At 40.4% G+C, this 20210-nt stretch overlaps 1 protein-coding gene across 1 annotated transcript in view; it reads right to left on the bottom strand.

The window, feature by feature from the left end:
* Window positions 1–20210, bottom strand: part of TAOK1 (TAO kinase 1) — a 190372-nt gene that overhangs the window by 11159 nt on the left and 159003 nt on the right. Inside the window, exons 11-20 of the mRNA XM_073616827.1 lie at window positions 17178–17259; window positions 16627–16794; window positions 12822–13025; window positions 10529–10663; window positions 9136–9372; window positions 7819–7947; window positions 6022–6225; window positions 3843–4082; window positions 3178–3390; window positions 1413–1595 (exon numbers count right to left, since the gene is read on the bottom strand). Coding sequence (XP_073472928.1) covers window positions 1413–1595; window positions 3178–3390; window positions 3843–4082; window positions 6022–6225; window positions 7819–7947; window positions 9136–9372; window positions 10529–10663; window positions 12822–13025; window positions 16627–16794; window positions 17178–17259 — 1795 coding nt within the window. The remainder of the gene's footprint in view (window positions 1–1412; window positions 1596–3177; window positions 3391–3842; window positions 4083–6021; window positions 6226–7818; window positions 7948–9135; window positions 9373–10528; window positions 10664–12821; window positions 13026–16626; window positions 16795–17177; window positions 17260–20210) is intronic.

The following is a 20210-nucleotide window of genomic DNA, read 5'->3' as shown; positions in this document are numbered from 1 at the left end:
ATAGTCCAGCTCTGCTGCTGCTATTAATGCTCAACCTGATGCAGTAGTAAATGTGTCAAAAGGAATGCCTGTGTTACCAAAACCTCTTACATGCCACCTTTGCTCTTGTGTCCCTCCGCAGATTGCAACAACAACAATGGTGCCTTTAAAAACACAACTTCCCGCGCTGGGCGTTGGGAGACGCCAACGCAGCGCTAAGCCCCCCCCCGACGTCTACGGTCCTTCCTCTTTTTCAAAAAAGTTTTTTCCGCACGAGTGCGGGCTCCAATCCCATGGGATCAGCAGGGAGAGAGGCAGTAATGGCGATGGGGGGGCCTGGAAGCAGCCAAGTGGCGTGCCGTTCACACCATTTTTTTTTTTCTTGAAGCACTCTCTCCCCAAAAAGTTGGGAAGAAGAAACAGCAAAGGGGGGCGTCTGGTGGGGAGGTAAAACCCCCCCAGACTTACCGAAGGTCTGCTGCCTGTCGGAGGAAGAGAAAACTGCCGTTTCCTGGACACATCGTGAGCTCTCTGAGAAGCATGAGACGGTAAGTGCTCTATACAGCCCCCAGTGGTGACACATAGGCATGACAACATTTACTAAATTAAAGGAGATATTCATAAGAAAAATTTAAAAAATCTCTTAGAAAACTCCACTTAGCTTTTCCGCCGCAGGGTTTTCTGTGGTAAACCAACAGACCCAATCTTCACCCTTTACGGTGGGTTCTGTTAAACCTTCAGGAGCTGGGGATCCTCGGGGAAACCCACAATCCTGAACCTGTAATAGCACCACCTCCAGTAAAACTTTATGGCCTTAATACCAAAAAGTACTGGATCCTGGGGTCCAGTTCTCTAAAAGAGAAGCTTTACAGGCAAGTCCTTGTTTCTTCGGATATGAGACCCGGGTACCATTCAATTCGGCCAAAAGGACACTTTTTGAATTTGAATGGATCCGGCTGCATGGCAAGCCCCAGCAAGGATTACTCCAGTGGAGCACAGCACATCTTTACTCGTGACCAACACCTTAGACACTGGCGAAAAAACTGAGGTACTCCCAGCAGTGGGAGGGGTTATATAGGGAGTGCACTTTTTGTCTTAGGGCGTGCCAGTGTCCATCACCTGAAGGTGGCCTATAACCCACATAGTAACTACTATGGCTCTGTGTCCCGTGATTTATGATAAGTGTAGCCGACCACACTCTTTTGAAAGCTCATTTTATTGAATAAATTGGCCTTTAAAATATAAACAGCCAATATTAACAACTATGACTGCTTTGGAAACTACTTCAAAGAACATCTTCCAATGGTCAGCTTATGCCAGCAAAGTGAACATGACCACCTTAAAAAAAAAAATGTAGATTAATGCTTAAAAAAAAAAAAAAAAAAAAATCAAAACCTCTGCAATGCTAGGACTCATTACAACCTTCCACTTACCTTCTGTTCAAGAAGTGCCCTGCGTAGAGAAACCCTTTGTTCCAGTTCACGCAGTTCTCGATCATGTTGAGCTTCTGCCTGCATCTTAATTTTGCTCTGATAAGCATTTAGTAGCTCCAGTTCTTGTTGCAGCTGCATCTTCAAAACCTGGCACTCAGCTTCCTGGGCCTCGTCCAGTCGCAGCTGAAAGACAAGGTGAAAAGGTTTATCCAAACAGTACCAGTCTCCTGGGCCTAAGGCTGCTTTCACACTGGAGCGGGCGGCATTGATGGTAAAACGTCGCTATAGCGGTGCTTTACCGTCGTTTTTGCAGAGGTTTTCGGCCGCTAATGGGCACTTTTAACCCCGCTAGCAGCCACAAAGGGTTAAAACGACCCGCAAAGTGCCGCTGCAGCGGCGCTTTGCCGGCGGTTCATCGACGCTGCCCATTCATTTCAATGGGCAGGAGCAGTGGAGGAGCGGTGTATACACCGCTCCTTCACCACTCCAAAGATGCTGCTTGCAGGAGTTTTTTTAACCCCCTGCCAGCGCATCGTCTCAGTGTGAAAGGATTCGGGCTTTCACACTGAGACTGCAGGGGAGCCGCTTTCCAGGCGTTATTTTTAGCCCAAAAGTGCCTGAAAAACGCCTCAGTGTGAAAGGGGTCTAATAGAAAGCGTTTGCCTCAATGCATCACTGATGCACATGGGAACTCTGTCTAACATGACAAAGCCACCAGTGATGGTAAAAAAAACAAGAGAAGAGAAAAAAACACAAGAACAAAAGTATGTCTAAATGGGCACTATGGTTTTCAACATCACGGTTTTCAGGAAAACATAAGGGGACTGTGCTGGACCTTATTTTATGTTCCTATCAAATTTCTACAATCTCATCAAAATTCAGCATCTGTATGTATCTGCAGGAGAATACATAACGCATAAGTGCCTAAAAGTAAAATCAAGCATCTAAACATAAATGTGATGGGAGGCTTAATAATTACAGTCAAACTAGTCGGAGGCTAGCCCAGTTTATGTTGACTTTTAAAAACACAAGACAAGTCAGTTGTAAATGACATGGCAATGGCAGTAGGCATTCTGCAGCTGCTCTTTCATGCCAAACTACTTTTTTCATACATTGCAAAGTGTCAATGTGGAACATCTCTCTGTTTCTAAAGCCTGCCCATGGATCACATTTATCAATGTAATCTAGTAATTAAAAATGGGTGGGGTATGCATATCAAAGTCCTGATAGGTGCCTGTGCACAATGGAGGATGCCCAGACACTGACACAAGTGGAATTGGTGAGCTGCTTTTAAATCAGGAATGATATGCCAAATAGTTTTTTTTTTTTTTTTTTTTTTTTACAAAATGCAATCATCTCATTATTCTGTGCTAATGAATTCCCTATACACAGCTGAGGCAGGGTCAGGAACGAAACCTTGGGCAGGGATGGGGCATTTACTATTGTCAATTGTGGGTCCTTTACAGAGCATGGGCAATTTAACACAGTTAAGTTCAGTATGTACAACACACACACACACAAAAAATTAAAATGTATTGATCAAGAACAGAGTCATCCTTCTCTAAGCAATAACAGAAGAGCAACACAGCACGTCATGGAAATTTAGTACCATATTAAGTGGCATGTGAAAAAAATCCTTGCAAATATTTAAAGGATTTGGCAGAAAATACAAAACACAGCGACATGTAACATTCACCCTTTACTCTGTGAAGCCTCAACATTCACCCTTTAGTTTCTTGAGCTGCAAGCAACTCTTCCCACTTACTGCTTGTGTGGACAACATTTCATTAATGCTATGGTCATACTGCTCAGCTAGTATAGCCAGCTTGCGAGTCTGTTCTTCTTTCAGCCGCTTCAGAACAGCTTTGTGTTCGTTCTTTGGTGTAGTTTCCAAGAGGTGGTTCCGCAACGCTTTATACTGCCGTGTCTGGATCTTGCAAGTGTCCTGAAACTGCTTCTTTATCTGCAACTCTTTAGACTGAACACAGATTTAAAGTAAGAATAAGTTAAACCTATACAGAAAAAAAAAATACTTAACAGAAAAGATATCTTAAGGTGATACTAAACACACACTGTTTAATATACATTATCCCTTCTCTTTCTGTATGTGCATGATGGAACTTTATTTTATTAACCGAGCTGAACGAAAAAAACCCCCAAAAAACTGACAGCTCAGGTTGGAGCCGCTGTACTAACAATCTGATGTTAGTACAGAGATCTCCTTTGCTCTTCTAACCCCCCCCCCCACCCCCACCAGAACACTCTGGGTCAGTGCTCTCAGCTATTCGCCGATTTGCAGCCAGGCAGCAGACCTTTTTCAATCATGTAGTACACACGGGCAAAATCCGCCATTTTGAATATGTAAGTAGTTTGATTACAAATTGCCTGTGTAGCCCTGCCCTAACTTTGTGTCAACCTAAACAAAGTTACCTTTAGACTCTTGGGTTGCTGCCGGACTTCCATGACATGTTTGCGCCTCAGTTCTCGCTCACGTCTTTTGTTGTATTCCAGCTGGTTTGTGAGTTCAGTTTGGTGTTGTAACTTAATAAGCTCACAACGCATTCTCTGTATAGTATTAAGATGCCGAAATTCTAGTTCCTGCATGGATTCATGCTGCCGTAGTAGCATGGCGTGCTCCAAATCCTTTTGAGTCTGCCTCTTATTCAGTTCCTATTAAACAGAGCAAAAGACATTGCCTTAACGTGGCTGTAAACCTCAGACATGAAATATGAACAAAGCATATCCCTCTATACTGTGTACTTGTCTCAATCCAGAGCACTGTGTCATTTCTGCCTGCTGCTTCATTCCTCTGCTTTCAGCATGAATCACCTCTGACAAGTTTTCCTGATACTAAGAGAAAAACGGTGATGGGGAGGGACCTCCAGCTGATCGAGAGCCTCCGCTCTGTTCCTGTGTGGAGGGGGCGTGTCTCTTCCCTCCAATCAGCTCTCCTCACTGAGCTCTGCATAGAGTGTGACTATAGCTCCCCGCGCACCTTTTTCTGAACTCTCAGAAAGCTTTATAATTCAGCACTATGAACAAATGTAGAAAAGAGAGAGGGCTGCAGATAAACAGGTAATGTAGGTGGATTTGTTTCATCTGTATCACCTGAGGCGAGTCACTTCACTGGGTATATGTAAGGGTTTACAACCACTTTAATAAAAGCTGATTATATAATTACACTATATTACCTATGCATATATCAACAAAAATGTATGTGTGGATTGATATGGGCTGCAAGTATGAAACTGTTTAATAGGTCTGTTCTGCCCACAACAACCCCTCATTTTGTAACCCTTCAGAATAATGAAAAGGGAGAAGAGGACTTGCTATTACAGCTGCATTTTTGTTTGACTTGGTTGGCAAAAAAATGTACTTGTTAGTTAAACTTAAGCTTTAATGAAAGTTTTGAAAATGCTTGTAAAAAAAAAAAAAAAAAAAAAAAAAAACTTTCTGTACTCCCAGCTCTTCTACATGAAGCCCATTGTGTACAATATCTTAAAGGGTAACTTGACTTTCATGGGGAAAAAAAAATAGCAAAAATCTAGAGTAAATAGCGACACAAGTCATAATGTAATTGGATGTCATTAAAAATCCTTTTCAATATGCAGCTCTGTAACTTTATGTAAAATGTAATGGCAACCCGGAGGCGTTCTGTACAGTGATGGTATACAGAAACCTCCCCTGAAATGTCATTTCCTGTTTGTGTGATTGGCTGACTAATTTTCCCAGAAGTCTGCATTAAAGTATAACTTTTAAAGCAAAACTTTTTCTTTAGTTTTGGAAAGGGTGGAGATGGATTAGAACCCCTGTGAGTTTACTGTTGTCTGCCATCCCAGTAGGGAGATCCATCCTCTCTATTCATTCTGTTTACAATTATCACTGAAAGCGAAAATAAAAGAAAATACCAAAATTAGGGTTGTGCCCAGAAAGGTAAGAGGGGAAATCTTCCAATAAATACACTAGTTCTGGTGGCTTGGGGGTCCCCAAGGGATTCCCTGAATTTGCAGAGATTTCCCCTCACTTTCTGTGTAGGCTATGGAACAGATGGCAAAAAAATATCCAACAGGGGTTATAACCCTCCCTTACTCGATTCAAAAAAAAAAAAAAAAGTTTTGCCTATAGTTCTACATAAAGGTACAAGTCAGATTTTGGGTATCCCCTGCAACACAAATGTCATTTTTGATGAGATACCCAAAAAGGGAAATCGCATCTAAAGGGATGCAGACCCTGACACTTTCCTCATTACAGTCCTGCAGGTGCTGCAGCCGATTGATAAATAAAAAGTCACTCACTTACAGATTCACTCAGCATATGGACACAGACAAACAGCTATTTCTTCAGAACAGCAAAAGGTAGGAATCTGCAAAACTATACTATGAATTACATTCCAATATGAAACCGTGTGCACTGCTTCTCCTGTTAACCGCCTAACAGAAACCCCAAAAAGTCCCAGGGCCCAATTACATTTGCAGCAGTGTAAACTACAACAGAGCATGATTACTTGCAGAGATTATAGGAAACAGGCAGTTATATGATCAACATTTTAAAATGCATTAAGCGGTTTTAGCCAAATGTCCCTGGAGTTCTGTTCAAAACAGCAACCTACCTCTCTAACTAGATCCTGTTCAAGATTATGTCTACTAAGCAGCATCCGCCTCTTGAACCGACGGCACTCCAGCTCTAGGTACTGCCTCTGACGTCGGAGAAGATTGGCTTCTTCTTCCGCTTGGAAATGCTGGAAATTTTCCTTCTGCTTTGATAGCCATTCCTGTTTCTCTTTCTTTGGAGTGCTCTGGTTTTCATTCAGCTCCTGGTGAGAAAACTTGTCAGCCATTATAACCACACAATACAATGAGTTTATGTTTATTTTCAACAATATTTCAGTGCTCATAATTTTGTACATACGCTTCCTCATCTTTTCATAGTTATTAAACTAGATCTCTAACAAATTTGTTTTCTGCTAAAAAGTCATCTTCCACCTTCTGTACTTTTTTATATTGGTGCTCAGAAAAAATATATCATATCAACGAGAGACCTTCTCTTTAACCCGTCCACTACCAGAACCTATTTTGCTTATTTTTTTGCACACATTAATTTCAGTAGCTACAAAAGCAGCATCTGCCGACTTTTAATAAACACTCACCTGTCCAAGGATCCAGTGCTGTCCTCACCCAGGCCGGTTCTTCACTGGTCTTTGGGTTCCCGGCATGTTTACAGCCGGCTGCCCGGCTGCGACTCAATGCAGCTTTACAGCCGGCTGCCCACTGCTACTCAATGCAGCTTTACAGCCGGCTGCCCACTGCGACTCAATGCAGCTTTACAGCCGGCTGCCCACTGCGACTCAATGCAGCTTTACAGCCGGCTGCCCACTGCGACTCAATGCAGCTTTACAGCCGGCTGCCCACTGCGACTCAATGCAGCTTTACAGCCGGCTGCCCACTGCGACTCCTTGCAGCTTTACAGCCGGCTGCCCACTGCGACTCCTTGCAGCTTTACAGCCGGCTGCCCACTGCGACTCCTTGCAGCTTTACAGCCGGCTGCCCACTGCGACTCCTTGCAGCTTTACAGCCGGCTGCCCACTGCGACTCCTTGCAGCTTTACAGCCGGCTGCCCACTGCGACTCCTTGCAGCTTAACAGCCGGCTGCCCACTGCGACTCCTTGCAGCTTAACTAAAGCTGCATTTTAACTTAATTAAAACATTTTTTGGTAAGATATAAAAAAAAAAGAGGAGGTTACATTAAGTGAACAGATAACACAACACCTCAAGCCTTAAAATTGTGTGTGCCCGTGAAAGCAGCAGCAAACGTCAGTAGTCTAAATTTATCATAGGCAATACTTTAAAAGCCCCCGATATGTCATCAGTGTAGGGCTAACCATACATAGGTGCCCTTGACGTTTGTGTTAACATTCATATGTGTGGATGGGCACAAAATCTTTTTGAGGGGAGGAAGGTTTAAGTGCTTGGGTGGCAAGTACTATTTTTCCCCACTAAACTTTTTTTTTTTAAATTACATTGGGGACCAAAAGTCCCATATGTGATAATATTTTGTTGTGATAGGTTCCTTTAATTGAGAGTTCGGGTGTCTTTTAGAACACTCATGTATGAGGGGATACGTGAAAATGTTAGGTGTCTGTACAAAACGTCACTTCGGAGTCCAGCTATCACTTTCCACACCCGCTATGGCCGAGGAAAAAACGGGGTGCAATCTCACAAGACCCCTGATGTCTCTTTAAAAAGAACAGCATCCTTGTAGTCTCTGATTTTTTTTTTTATAGCATGTCTGCAGTATCTGACTAACATTTGATGAGCCGATTATTATATGTGGCCCTTCAATGACATCAAGTATTGCCACAGAGGCCTCCAATATGCATTACAGTGACCACCACTGATGTAAAGCATACCTCTTTTAGCTGTTCTTTGCGCAACTTATATTCACGTTTCTGTGACTCTAAGAAGCTATTCAGCTCTTTCTTCTGTTGAGCCTGAATGTGCTGCTGGAACTTCTTTTCTTCATTAGCCATCAGCTTTAACTGTTAAAAAAATAGATACATTAAATCAAATAGTGTTTTAAATTTTAACATATGTAGGAACATTGTAATTTTTGAGGTCTCATACATTAATTCAGCATTATCACAACTCACGGGAAAAAAAATAACACCAGTCAATAGACAATCATATGCACAATAGTACTAACAGTGGCTTTAATGCCTTACACTATTTGCAATTCTGCAGCTAAATTGCAATATTACCTACTTTACTTTACTACATGTGGTCCTGTGTGAATTCCTACTTCGTTTTCCCTAATGTGGCATGCTAAGGAAGGGGGTTTGGAAATTATGTTTACCATAATTAACACTGACTTATTATATACCTCATTTGCGTTCTATGGTCTTGGAAAAAAAACTGAGGGAAAGGGGGAAATTAATTTTAATTACATGATCTTAAAACATCATTAAACATCAAAAGCAAACATTTATTATATTACAGCATACCAATTCCTAAATGTGATGGCTGTATAGTTTCGCTTTTTTAGGCCTTTTTTCTTCTATTTTCACCTGGTAATCCAGCCACCAAGGAACAAGCTCTCCAGCAGAATGCATCAGTTTACATGGATGAGACAAACCACTTTACACTGGTGTGACTCAAATTATCATCTTATTTATTCATGCAAAACATTTATCCTAAAAAGAAAAATAAACTGCTGTAATTGCTTATAAAGTGTGAGCTGAAATTTGGCTTCAGTTTGTTAGTGGTTCTAAATCTGCTAAAACATTTTACATCTGGCCAGTAACAAACCTCCTGCATTAGAGTGCCCCACTCTGGATGAATGAGCACAGGGGGGCTCCTTTAGACAGTAGCATTGTCAGTCTGGGGGGGGGGGGTGTTAGATGTACTAGGAGATTTAAATACACTAACAAATTTAAGCCAGGCCCAAGCTAATCATTTATAATCAGCTACAGCAAACAGTTTTTTTCCCCTTTTGTGATAAAGAATTTCCATAATTAAATAAGCTGATCCTAGTAAGCACCCCCGTCAGTGTTACATGTTTGGTCTCTCAACAGACATACTGACTGGATCACCAGGTGCCAATAGAAGAAAGAAAGCCTAAAAAAAGAAAATGAATGCAGCCATCATATCTAAGAAATGGTAAACTGTAATATAATAAGTGTTTGTTTTTGTGGTTAACACTTCTTTATGTTTAGACCCCATTAGTTCACCTCTTTGTCCATGGCTGCTTGGTGTTTTTTAATAAGTTTTTCCATTTCTGCTGCAAAGTTGTTACGTTGGGTTTCCAGATCTTTGTCTAGTCGGAGCCGATGTTCGTCCATCTCGGCCTTTAGCTTGTTCTCCAGTGCCATCAGTTGCTTTTGATGCTGCCGCCTCATGCGCTTGTATCCAGACATCTGTTCTCGCAGCTCTGAGTCTTGCTCATGTTCCTGGATTTGCCTTGTCACCTGAAAAAGACAGAATGGATCAACATTTGGTTTTCTAGTGAAACTAATTTACTTTTGAACCTGTTTTATTTTAAAATATAGTTAGTATAATTGCTGCATTTTTTTAAAGACTGCTTGACCGACGACATAGCTATATAGTATGGAAATTTCTATAAAGCACAATTCCAAATAGAAACGACAGACAGTAGAATGATTTCTGTCTAATTCCCTCAAACTAAAATCTATGAAACAGTTTTGCATCTTACTAGCCAAGTACTGCAAGGTCTTTATACATTCCCAAGCCAAAGATGTCAGGGTGACCATACACAGTACAATCATATGCATTAACAGAGTCCAACTACAACATGCGATGCATTTAACATATATATTTTCTATATATATATTCTAGTTTTGGACAAACTAAGGAACCGTTAGAACCTATGTTGGGTTTACATGTCTTTCTTTATCCCATTTAGAAAAAATAAATTCTTGCATTTTGTCTTGGGGACTGTCATGATAGATACAAGTTCCAAAGGCAACTGTCAAAAGGCGAGATTCCCCTCATTCTCCAGGACCGGAAGTGAAAGTAAATCTCCACAGTGTGGACGCAGACGGCAATAAAACCTGACAGAGGTTCTAACTCCAAAACTAGAAAATGTTCTGGCTGGCATTTAGTTTAAAGAAAACATGTCCAAAGCATACAAATTTACATTAGCAGTAGGTTAATGTTTCGTGGTTCTTACAATTTGCATAAACTGCACATATAAAAAAGATTTTCTGACATGTTCATATATTACCTTGCAAATATTTTTTTTGGACTTTTTTTAGTGATCCAGAATCATAAAAGACCCATAAAAGAATACTTGGATTTTGCAAGTTGAAACACATGTAGCACAGTTTACCAAAGCAACACAATAACTAATTCATTAGGGGAAAAAAATGACTATTATGCCATCAGTCAATGATAGAGGTCGACCGATATGGGTTTTTCTCTGGCCGATGCCGATATTTAGAAATTGCGGTGGCCGATGGCCGATATGTGATGCCGATTTTTTTGGCATCACAAAAAAATTCAATGCAGATTAAGTAAAAAAACACCAAATATCAGCCGATATATCGGCCGGCCGATATTTCGGTCAACCTCTAGTCAATGATACCATAGGAGGAAAGAACCTACCAATGAGGCAGTACGAATAGTGGCAAAGTGCTCTCTGTTGCGATAATGAGACTTGTGACGGGACACTTGGGGAGGAGATTGTGGCTCTGATGGTCGAGCTCTAGCTTCAGGTTCCTCTGGGTAATTTTCTTCCTCCTTAAAATTAAACAGGAAACATTAGTAACAAAGTTCAAAAGGAAATTCACTTTCTACCATGTTGATTTCAGAACAAAAACTACCATACTGTCAAACACATTAATGGGGAAGAACATTTTTACAAAAAAAAAAAAAAATGAATAATAATAATAAATTATAAATGCATATTTTTATGCAGCTGAAAAAAAACATGCATTTTTTAATGTTTTTTGCTAGGGAACTGTAAAGACTGACTGTGTGCATCTGTCTGCCCGTACGTCCAATATAGGCAGGTAGGTTAAACTGACAGGAAGCTCAATGAACATCGCTCTGGTAGTTCATTGAGAACTACAAGCCGAAAGCTGCAAAGGCTATTGGGACTTGAAGTTTTCCCATTTACAGGATACTGTGAATGAATAAAGCGACCGGGCGGTCGGATCGTTTCAGGTTTAGTTCGTGACAGCTAGCGGGGATAGCAGTTCCCCTGCTAGCGGTCAAAACGGGGACGGGGGTGCGGGGTCTGGTGCATTTGCAATGTTACACCCTGAAATATGGATGTAACATGTAACAAAAGGTGTCCTTTAAAAACTGAAGATGTATGAAAAAATATGGAACTACAGAACCAAAGAACCAGATGCTGGTTGCAGACAACCATAGCACATATGCACTGGAAGCAAGCTGGTCTCAGTATAGAATGCATCTCTGATGTGCAGTGCTCAAGCTATCCACCCAACATCATTGAAGAGAGGTGTAATAAACCTAAAAATCTCTAGAAATGCGGAACCTTAGAGTGTGGACTGGATTAATCTATATGTAAAGTCAAAAACCTTTTTAAAGCATGCACCTTTAAATGTAATTATCCTTAAATCCATTCTTAAAAAACTACCCACTGGGAATGGCAGTTCCAAAATACCGTATTTATCGGCTTACAACACGCACAGGCGTATAATACACACCTTCATTTTAAAAGGGAAGTTTCAGGAAAAAAACTTAAATTTTAAATAAAGAACTTTAAAGCAAAATAAAGGGTCACCATCCATCAATGCAGCCTGATCAGTGCCCATTTGCAGCCTCACCATTGCCAATTAATGCAGACTGCACAGTGCCCATCTGTAGGCTCTCCATTACCCATTAATGCACAGCCTCACCTATGCAAATGTGCCCATCTGCAGCCTCACCTATGCAAATTAATGCAGCCTCACCTACGCAAATTAATGCAGCCTGCACAGTTCCGGATTACACAGCACCGCAATCACCTGTGTACCCAGTGATCAGTCACACACAGTTCTACCTCCTGGCCCGACTCCTGTGATAGACAGAACAGTGGTCCAATGCCGGGCCAGGAGGCAGGACTGTGTGACTGAGCACCGGGTACACAGGAGATTGCGGCTGTGTATAATCTGTTGGCGCTCAGCACTCCTCTTCCCTCAGAGACGGCAGGAATCAGCATAACAACAGGCACACACGATTTCCCCCTGATTTTCAGGGGGAAAAAAAGTGTGTGTTATACATCGATAAATACAGTACATCTAACAAGTTTCCCTGAGGTTTTTAACACTTGTCTGTTTCACATCTTTTCGATGGAGAAAAGACAAGCGAATGGCTAAAGAATACAAATACAAAATGGATCAAAAAGGAAGAAAACTGATAAAACAATGACGGGGGATATAGCCTAGAGTTCATGGAAAAAGAATACTCATCATTTATAAGAAAATCTGTCCCAACATTGTTTCAATATGTTAAAGCAGAAAAAAACCCAACCCCCTCCACCTCCCCTTTTCCCACTTACCTACTCTCCTAAAACCTAATCAGCTTAAAATATAACCGGTCATGAAAAGAACTGTAGTGGAAATACAAAGGCAATAAAGCATATCTTCCTCTGCACAGTTCCCACCATCACAATGCACCTGTGTTGGGACTGGAGTGAGCCAGTAGCTACTGCTAGGTGAATATCACCTGAAATAAGGGGGCAGTGGTGATGAAGTTCAGGTTACAGTTTAAGAACCTCCTGCAGCATTATATATACTGGTACATATATATACTAGTACTTTCAATATTGTTAATTCTGCAAATACTCGTTTTTCTGTAATATTTAAACATTCAGAACAGATACTTACTGTATGTACACGCACGCTGTATAAAAAAAAAGCCATAAAAAAAAAAATCAACAAACACTCACAGGTTTTAAATGGATGACAGAGCTGTTGGACATCACGGTATGATCTCCTTCCATCATTTCCAATTCACTCTTGTCATCTGAGGCATCCGGAAGACTATTCACACTACTACTTTGGCTACTGGCACTAATGGACATGCTTGGAATAGACTGGTTACTGCCGATGCTGTTCACGGTTCCTGTTCTGCCAACTCCATGCTCTTGCTCCTAAGAAGGAAATCAAACCACCATTGTGAAAAGAACCTTCCACCACTCATACACCATCATATATTCTCTCCTGAACAAGACTTTGGTTGGGTATTTTCCTGCCTCTAAACTCTTGTTAATGCCAAGAGTATGCATGCACACATAGGCTAACATGGAGGAACATTTAGAGGCAGAGGAAATAAAAGATCAAACGCCTGTAAAAGCAGCGTTTTTGAGCTCAAGTGTGCATGAGGCATTAAAGTTTAAAGTTTAAGGGTTTCCTTGATTTCTGTCTAACTTTATGTGCAATAGACTAACAAATACATATTTAGCTTTCTAACCAAATATTAAGCATTGTGTACATGTATTAGACATGAAAACACAATGTTGCTTCATATCAGCTGTAGTATAAACTACCAAGCAGAATCAAAGTATGAACGACTGGCCGCTATGAGCCCACAAAACCTATTTTAATTTCAGACACCTCAAAGAACCTTTCCGTTGACCGAAACCTTCTAAAAATAGTAAAGTATAAAATATATTTTTTTATAGAAAATGTTTATTACTACCCATGTCAGATAATACAGAATTGTGAAATCATCAGTTTTCATCAACTGCTCACTTGATATACATGCTGGAATGCCCTTGAAAGAAATTTTAAGTGGGCCGAACTAAGACAGTTGAGAGTCCACATTGGTGAAAATTTAAGGAGTATAAATGAAGACAATAGCACGCATGCACAACATTTTGCGGCTAAACATGGGGGACAAGTTAAAGGACTGCGGATCAAGGGAATTTAGGCCTTAAAGTGGATGTAAACCCGATTCATGAAATTTGAGCTGGGCACATATATCTGCAGTGTTTTCTTATCTCTCTTCAGAGCACTAAATCCCATAGATGTCTCCTGCTCTGTTCTTCTGTTATCAGCATAACTTCTGACAAGTTCTCCATCATAGGAGATAAAGGCAGCCTGAATTTTGTGTCAGGAGGTTGCTATAAATAGATTAGCACAGAGCTAAACTATTCACAGAACAGCTCTGAGAGTCTCTGCCTATGTGGGGTGGAGGTGTGTGCCTTTCCTCCAATCAGTTGTCTTGGCTGTGTGCTCAGACTTCACTCCCAGTGGTGAACAGGAAGAGAAAATCTCTAACACAATCTAAACAATATATAAAGCTGAAGACAGGCAGGTATACATGTAACTTATCTAGGGAAATTTGTTTCAACCCTGTGTATCATCTGAGGCTGTTCACTTCACTGGGTATATGTGAGGGTTTACATCCACTTTAAATTTAGCTTTTCGCAGAGGAGACGTCAATACAGTACTCCTATGTAAAGAGAAAATGTGGATCTACAAACTGGTAACAAGGTTTAATCAAATTAAATTTACAGGTATTTCTAAATAGTTAATTGATGAAACCTGCCTTTCCCTTTCTTTCCCCCTCCCCTTCCCATTTGCTCATGTTAGAGTATTCTCCACTTTGAGGTCCAAGATCAATATAAATTATTTAGTATTAATAACCTCTTCGTACAACTTGGGACCTAAAAGGAGAATTAACTCTGTCTTTGAACAAAAAAAATGGTTAAATTGGCAATTAGTTACTAAAATATCCCAGTCTATAATGTGTACTTGTCTTAATTAAGAGCACCAAGTGTAATTTCTGTCTGTTGCCTCCTTCCTCTGCTATCAGCATGAATCACTTATGAGAAATTTTCCTGACACCAAGAGAAAAATGGTGACGGGGTGAGACCTGACTGACAGCCTCAGTTCTGTTCCTGTGTGTTTTGTGAAGGGGGCGTTTTCATTCCCTCCAATCAGCTCCCCTCAATAAGCAGATTGACTTCAGCTCTCTGCCCCCTTTTTTTCTGAACGCTCAGACAAGCTTTAAGGTTCAGCACTTTGAACAGATGTAGAGAAGAGAAGACTGCAGATAGACAGATACAACTTCTGTAGGAAGATTTGTTTAATCTCTGTGTATCACCTGAGGACTGTCACTTCACTGGATATATGTAAAGGTTTACAAACACTTTTAAAGCAGCTGAGAATAGGCCCTTCCCTGTCCTAATGAAGCCCGTATCGACTGGGGGGTGAGACACATTGACAAAGTGAAGTCATACCGAAGTCATCCTGTCCAGAACTGTCTGCAGCCCATGCCTATAATCAAGGCGCGCCCTTAATGAGGCTGAAAAGGATCCAGCAGCGCAGAGAGGCATTTTGTTATTAGGTCCATCTGTAGACACCAGAATAGAAGCTAAAGTGGTGCGACTACTACATATGGAGAGGACATTTCTCCTATATATCAGCTGGACACTGAAAGGAGCGGTGAGATCTATGATCATTATATAAAGTGCCAATGCTGGACTATATGAATGGAGATATCTGTTACATAGATCTGCTTGACCCAGCTTGGCCTTTTCTTTCTAGCTCCTAGCCTTGACGGCTGCAAATAAATACCCAGGTGTCCAATTAGCCTCCTCTAATGCTGCATTACTGATTTCTTATTTGCTTTATAGTCGCTTTGCATCTTTGCTACGCCAGCTTTGGCTAATTTCTGCCTTATTATGGGCATTACTATCTGTCGACATGTGAAGATCTGACACAGCCGATAGAGGAGACTGGCATAATCCCATTTATGTTGATGATTATTTTAGAGTAGGAAACCTTAGTTTTGACCCACAGTGGCCAAGTACCGGTATGTGAAACATGGGTCAAGGGTTTTGACAACCTTGTCAATTTTAAGGGGTGAAGGTATTCAAATGCACATAATTCTTTATTATCTGACATAGGGTAATATTAAGCAATTACTATAATAAAATATATTACTTTACAAGTTACAATGCATGGTTCTTAAAGGAGAAGTATAGCCAAAGCTTGTTTGGCTGTATTTCTCCTATGGATCACAAGAGTGCAATTCATTTTGCACTTCTGTGACCCGTTTTTCAGCAGAGAGCAGACTGAAGTCCGCTCTCTGCTGACATCACCAATGTCAGTCCAGGCACCATGTCATTCCAACTACAGAGTATGGATCCGCCAGGTGCCTGGACTGACACCCAGCTCAGCCTCTCAGCAAGCCACTGAGAGCCTGAGATGGCCGCATTGCCCCCTCCACAGCTAAGCGCTCCATTGAGCGAGGAGGGAGAAGAGCAGAGAGCGGTGACTGACAGTCTACAGCTCTCCGCTCACAGAGCTCTGAAAACAGAGTGATTGGTGGCGGTCGATCGCTCGGTTCTCAGTGTAGAGATGCCGGGGGACAGATGCAGCATAGGACCCATGCTGCATCCACCTAGGCAAGTATAAACCTGCAAAAAAAAATTCCTTTACTTCTCTTTTAATAGTAACCTACTATTTTTAAGAGGCTTCTGTCAATCTCGAAAGGTTCTTTGGCGTAGCGTATTTGGTTACAAGATCCATACCAGTATTTTTGGTTAGTCAGTAAACTTGTTATATAATTTTCCCTTTCCTTTTTGGTTATTTTTGCTAAAATTTTCATTTCACACACCAATACAAAGGGGTTCTGAGATAGGAATTTTTCATTTGCATGATCAAAGTTAAACTCCCTGAAAAACGACAAGTAATATTTGTTTGCAGTAGTATACGACAGAGCATTAAGGGTGGGTCTCATACCTCTTCCTCCTCTTGAGTTTCCACAGCAGGTCCATTGTGGGCCTCCTGGAAAAGCAGCTTCTTCATTTTACGGTACTGTAGGTTATCCAACTCTCTGACTGCATCCTTTGTCCTTTGGATAAGGTCAATTAACACTGTTTCTGGTCGCTCACGCAAAGCAAACATGTGCTGTAATACAACATTATAAAATATAAGAAAGCCTGACTCATAACATACCGTATCTTAAGAAAACCAAAGACAAGCAATGCTTTAATCTGCTTCAGAATACATTCAATGATCGTATTATAGGAAACAAGACTAATATGTGAAAAGGTTTACCAAATATAACATCATACTGTATATGGACAATGACTTTGCTGAGCTCTGGATGCATCCTTACAAGCTCCTGTATATGTGCCTGCAATGGTCAATGATTGGTCAGTGAGTAAAGTACACACTGAATCCATGATGCAATAAAGGCAACTGTTATGAGCATAAGCTATAGACCAACAACTATAATTAGGGATGATTCACCCTTCTCACAAACATGCCACACAATGAAAGTCACTGACCTTAAGCAGCTCATCTGATGTTGGCCTGTCTTGAGGGATTTTCTGGAGACAAGAGTCAATAAAGTTTCTGAAGTAGTCAGACCTTTAATATAAAGAGAGTACACAGATTTGTATTGAAGTACTAACAGGATATTCTCAATGACAAAGATTATAAAAGACAAAAAACATATGATCTGAAATATAGAGAACCCCCCCCCCCCCCCCAATTCCTTTCCCCTGGTGGAGTTTTTCTCTATATATCCAGGGATAGATACCTATAAAATTGGATTCAGGAACATAGCTTTGCATGATCTGAAATTTTTTCATTCAAAATTCATCATGGTATAGATTTAAAATTTTGCATGCTAAAGTGAATGTACCATTAGGACAAGAGATTTTTTAACACCCGTGAGAAAAATGTTTTACATGTAAAAAAAAAAACAAAAAACAACAAAAAACAAAAATCGTTCCTATGCACTGCAGTCAGACAGACTCTGGTGAAGGCTTGGTGGTCCTCTATACCAACTTCTACCCAAGTCAAAAATAAAACGATGTGGTAAATGTCCAATGAAAAACTTGCTGCCACCCTTCACGATAAAATAAAAAAATAAAATCTGGTCTCCTTGGATTGAATCCTATCTTCGAAAAGCTTGACAGATCCTTGTTAAGTTTTTTTTTTTTTTTTTTAAATCCAACAAGCTTTTATTAATAAAAAATTAAGTATACAAAATTAGAAGCATTGCATAAGCTCCATGGTGAACAAAGAATATTGTTACATAGATCATTCGCAATAAACATGTTTTAGCAAACAATGATGATTAATAGATGGTTACACATAACACACATTATTATACCTCAAGGAGTCAAGGTGATTAAAATGTTAACAAGAGCACTAGTGAAACTTCAGTTAGGTTGAAGGCCCTTAAACATATGCATGAAACCCCAACGTATGTTGGTAATGGTCAGTCAACCCCCAGGTCCAGCTCTGTGGATGTAGATGCCAATTCTAACCAGCGATCCCAAATTTTATGGTATTTTGAAGGGCAGTTTGTGTACGTGTATATCAGCATTTTATACGATAGGAACTTGGTGACATTCGCCATCCAATCCCATAAAAGTCGGTACATCAGCCTAGAGTCATTTTCTAGACATCAACAGTCTGGCCATGTATAGTGTTTCCTGCATGAAAATGTGGTGGTGTATTTTGTTCTTGTTCAGGGAGTACCCCTAGCAGAAAAGGGTTAACAGGGATTCCATTTCATCATGTAGGAATTTGATCACTTGATCACTTCCCAGTAGCCCTGAATGGCTGGGCAAGACCAGATTAGTTGATAAAAGGAATTGTTTTGGTTGCTACACTTAGGGTAGGAAAGATCCCATAGAGGTTTGCATCTAGCTAAGCGAGCTGGGGTCAGGTAAGATCTGTGCAATATGTATAATTGCTTGAGTCTGTGGGAGAGGTTTGGGAAAACTAGTTTGCAGGCGGTTAACACATCCAACCATTCATCGTCCTCCAGCTTTCCCACGTCCGCCGCCCATTTGGTTTTTGGTCTAAAGGCCAAGTCTGACTCTGCAGGTGGGAGAAAATTGGTGTAGCAAATAGGCCCGTTTTTTTGGGTCCGCACCCAGGAGGACATCCAATAAATATAGAGAGGTTAGGTCTGGGATAGTATCCCCAAAATGGGGTAGCATCGCATGGCGAAGCTGGAGGAAGCGGAAGAACATGGAATTGGGCACGTCAAAAGCTGATTTGAGCTCCTGAAATGACTTCACCCAAGTGTTTTTCATTACTTGATAAACATATATAACTCCTCAATCGATCCAGAGGTCGACATTATGCAGAGTGAGCAATTCTGGGAGGTTTGAATTCCCCCATAATGGTGTGTGGGTATGAACGGGCCTTGCAGTGGTGGTAAACCATACCCCTGCATCCACCAATTTTCTTTCGATTCCGTCTGTCGCCAAGCAGGATCTGAAAAGGGTGTGCAGTTCTAGTAGGGGCTCCTGAGCATGACAGAGTAAGATACCGGAGTTTACCCTCCTTATCAAAATAAAAAAAGTGGGACAATTGAGCGGCTAGGTAGTAGACTTTAAGATCGGGGAGGGCAGTACCACCCAGGTCTGTGGGATTCTTCTTGGCACACCATGATAGCTTGTGGTGAGTGTTACCCCAAACAAATGCGTGAGGATGAAGTCCACAGTTTTAAATACCTGGAGTGGTAAATAGGTTGGGGAATGCCAGAAAATATACAGACGTTTAGGTAGCAGAATCATCTTTACCAGATTTATGCGACCCATTACCCCGAGGTGCAAGCGTGCCCAGGTTTGCGTTTTATCTTTAAGTAGCATGAAAAGAGGTTCTACGTTCAATCTGGTATATTCTTCGGGGGACAGGGTGATTTGAATTCCTAGGTACTTAAATTTGACTTGCTCATCCTTGTTCCGCTTATAAATCAAAAGTTTCCTTATATTGACGTCCACATGCTCATTCCTTATGTATCTATTTCTCCTGGGATTCTCCATTTATATACTCTTCTTCTTTTTTATTCTTCTCTATATTTTTCCATCTCTTTAATTTCTTTTACATCAACATTTATGCCAAAATAGCGCTACAATATGTATAATTCTACGACTTATATTCACTTTTAAAACTTTATTACTATTTATACTGTACTTTGACTTATGATTGATTTAAGCATATTATCTAGATTATCTATATTAATAACTACTATTGTTTAAATGTCTATATATACACACACATTTTTCCTGTATTTTTTAATAAAAATGTAATGAACTAGTAAAAAAAATAAAAAAAAAATAAAATATATATATATATATATATATATATATATATATATATATATATATATATATATATATATATATATATATATATATATATATAATATTTCACCATCATTTTTTGTTTTATTAAACACTGTACTTAACCTAAAACTGTATTTTTGTGTGTGCAGAATGCGTGCAGAAATAAATAGCTTGACAATTAGCACAATGGGTTTGTTTATTAACAAACCTCTTAAAGGGTTACTAAAT

The sequence above is a fragment of the Aquarana catesbeiana genome, linkage group LG02 (genome assembly GCF_042186555.1).
Source record: "Aquarana catesbeiana isolate 2022-GZ linkage group LG02, ASM4218655v1, whole genome shotgun sequence".
In the NCBI taxonomy this organism is placed as follows: domain Eukaryota; kingdom Metazoa; phylum Chordata; class Amphibia; order Anura; family Ranidae; genus Aquarana; species Aquarana catesbeiana.
Note: the sequence above shows the minus strand (reverse complement) of the source record. Positions and strands in the feature narration are given on the sequence as shown.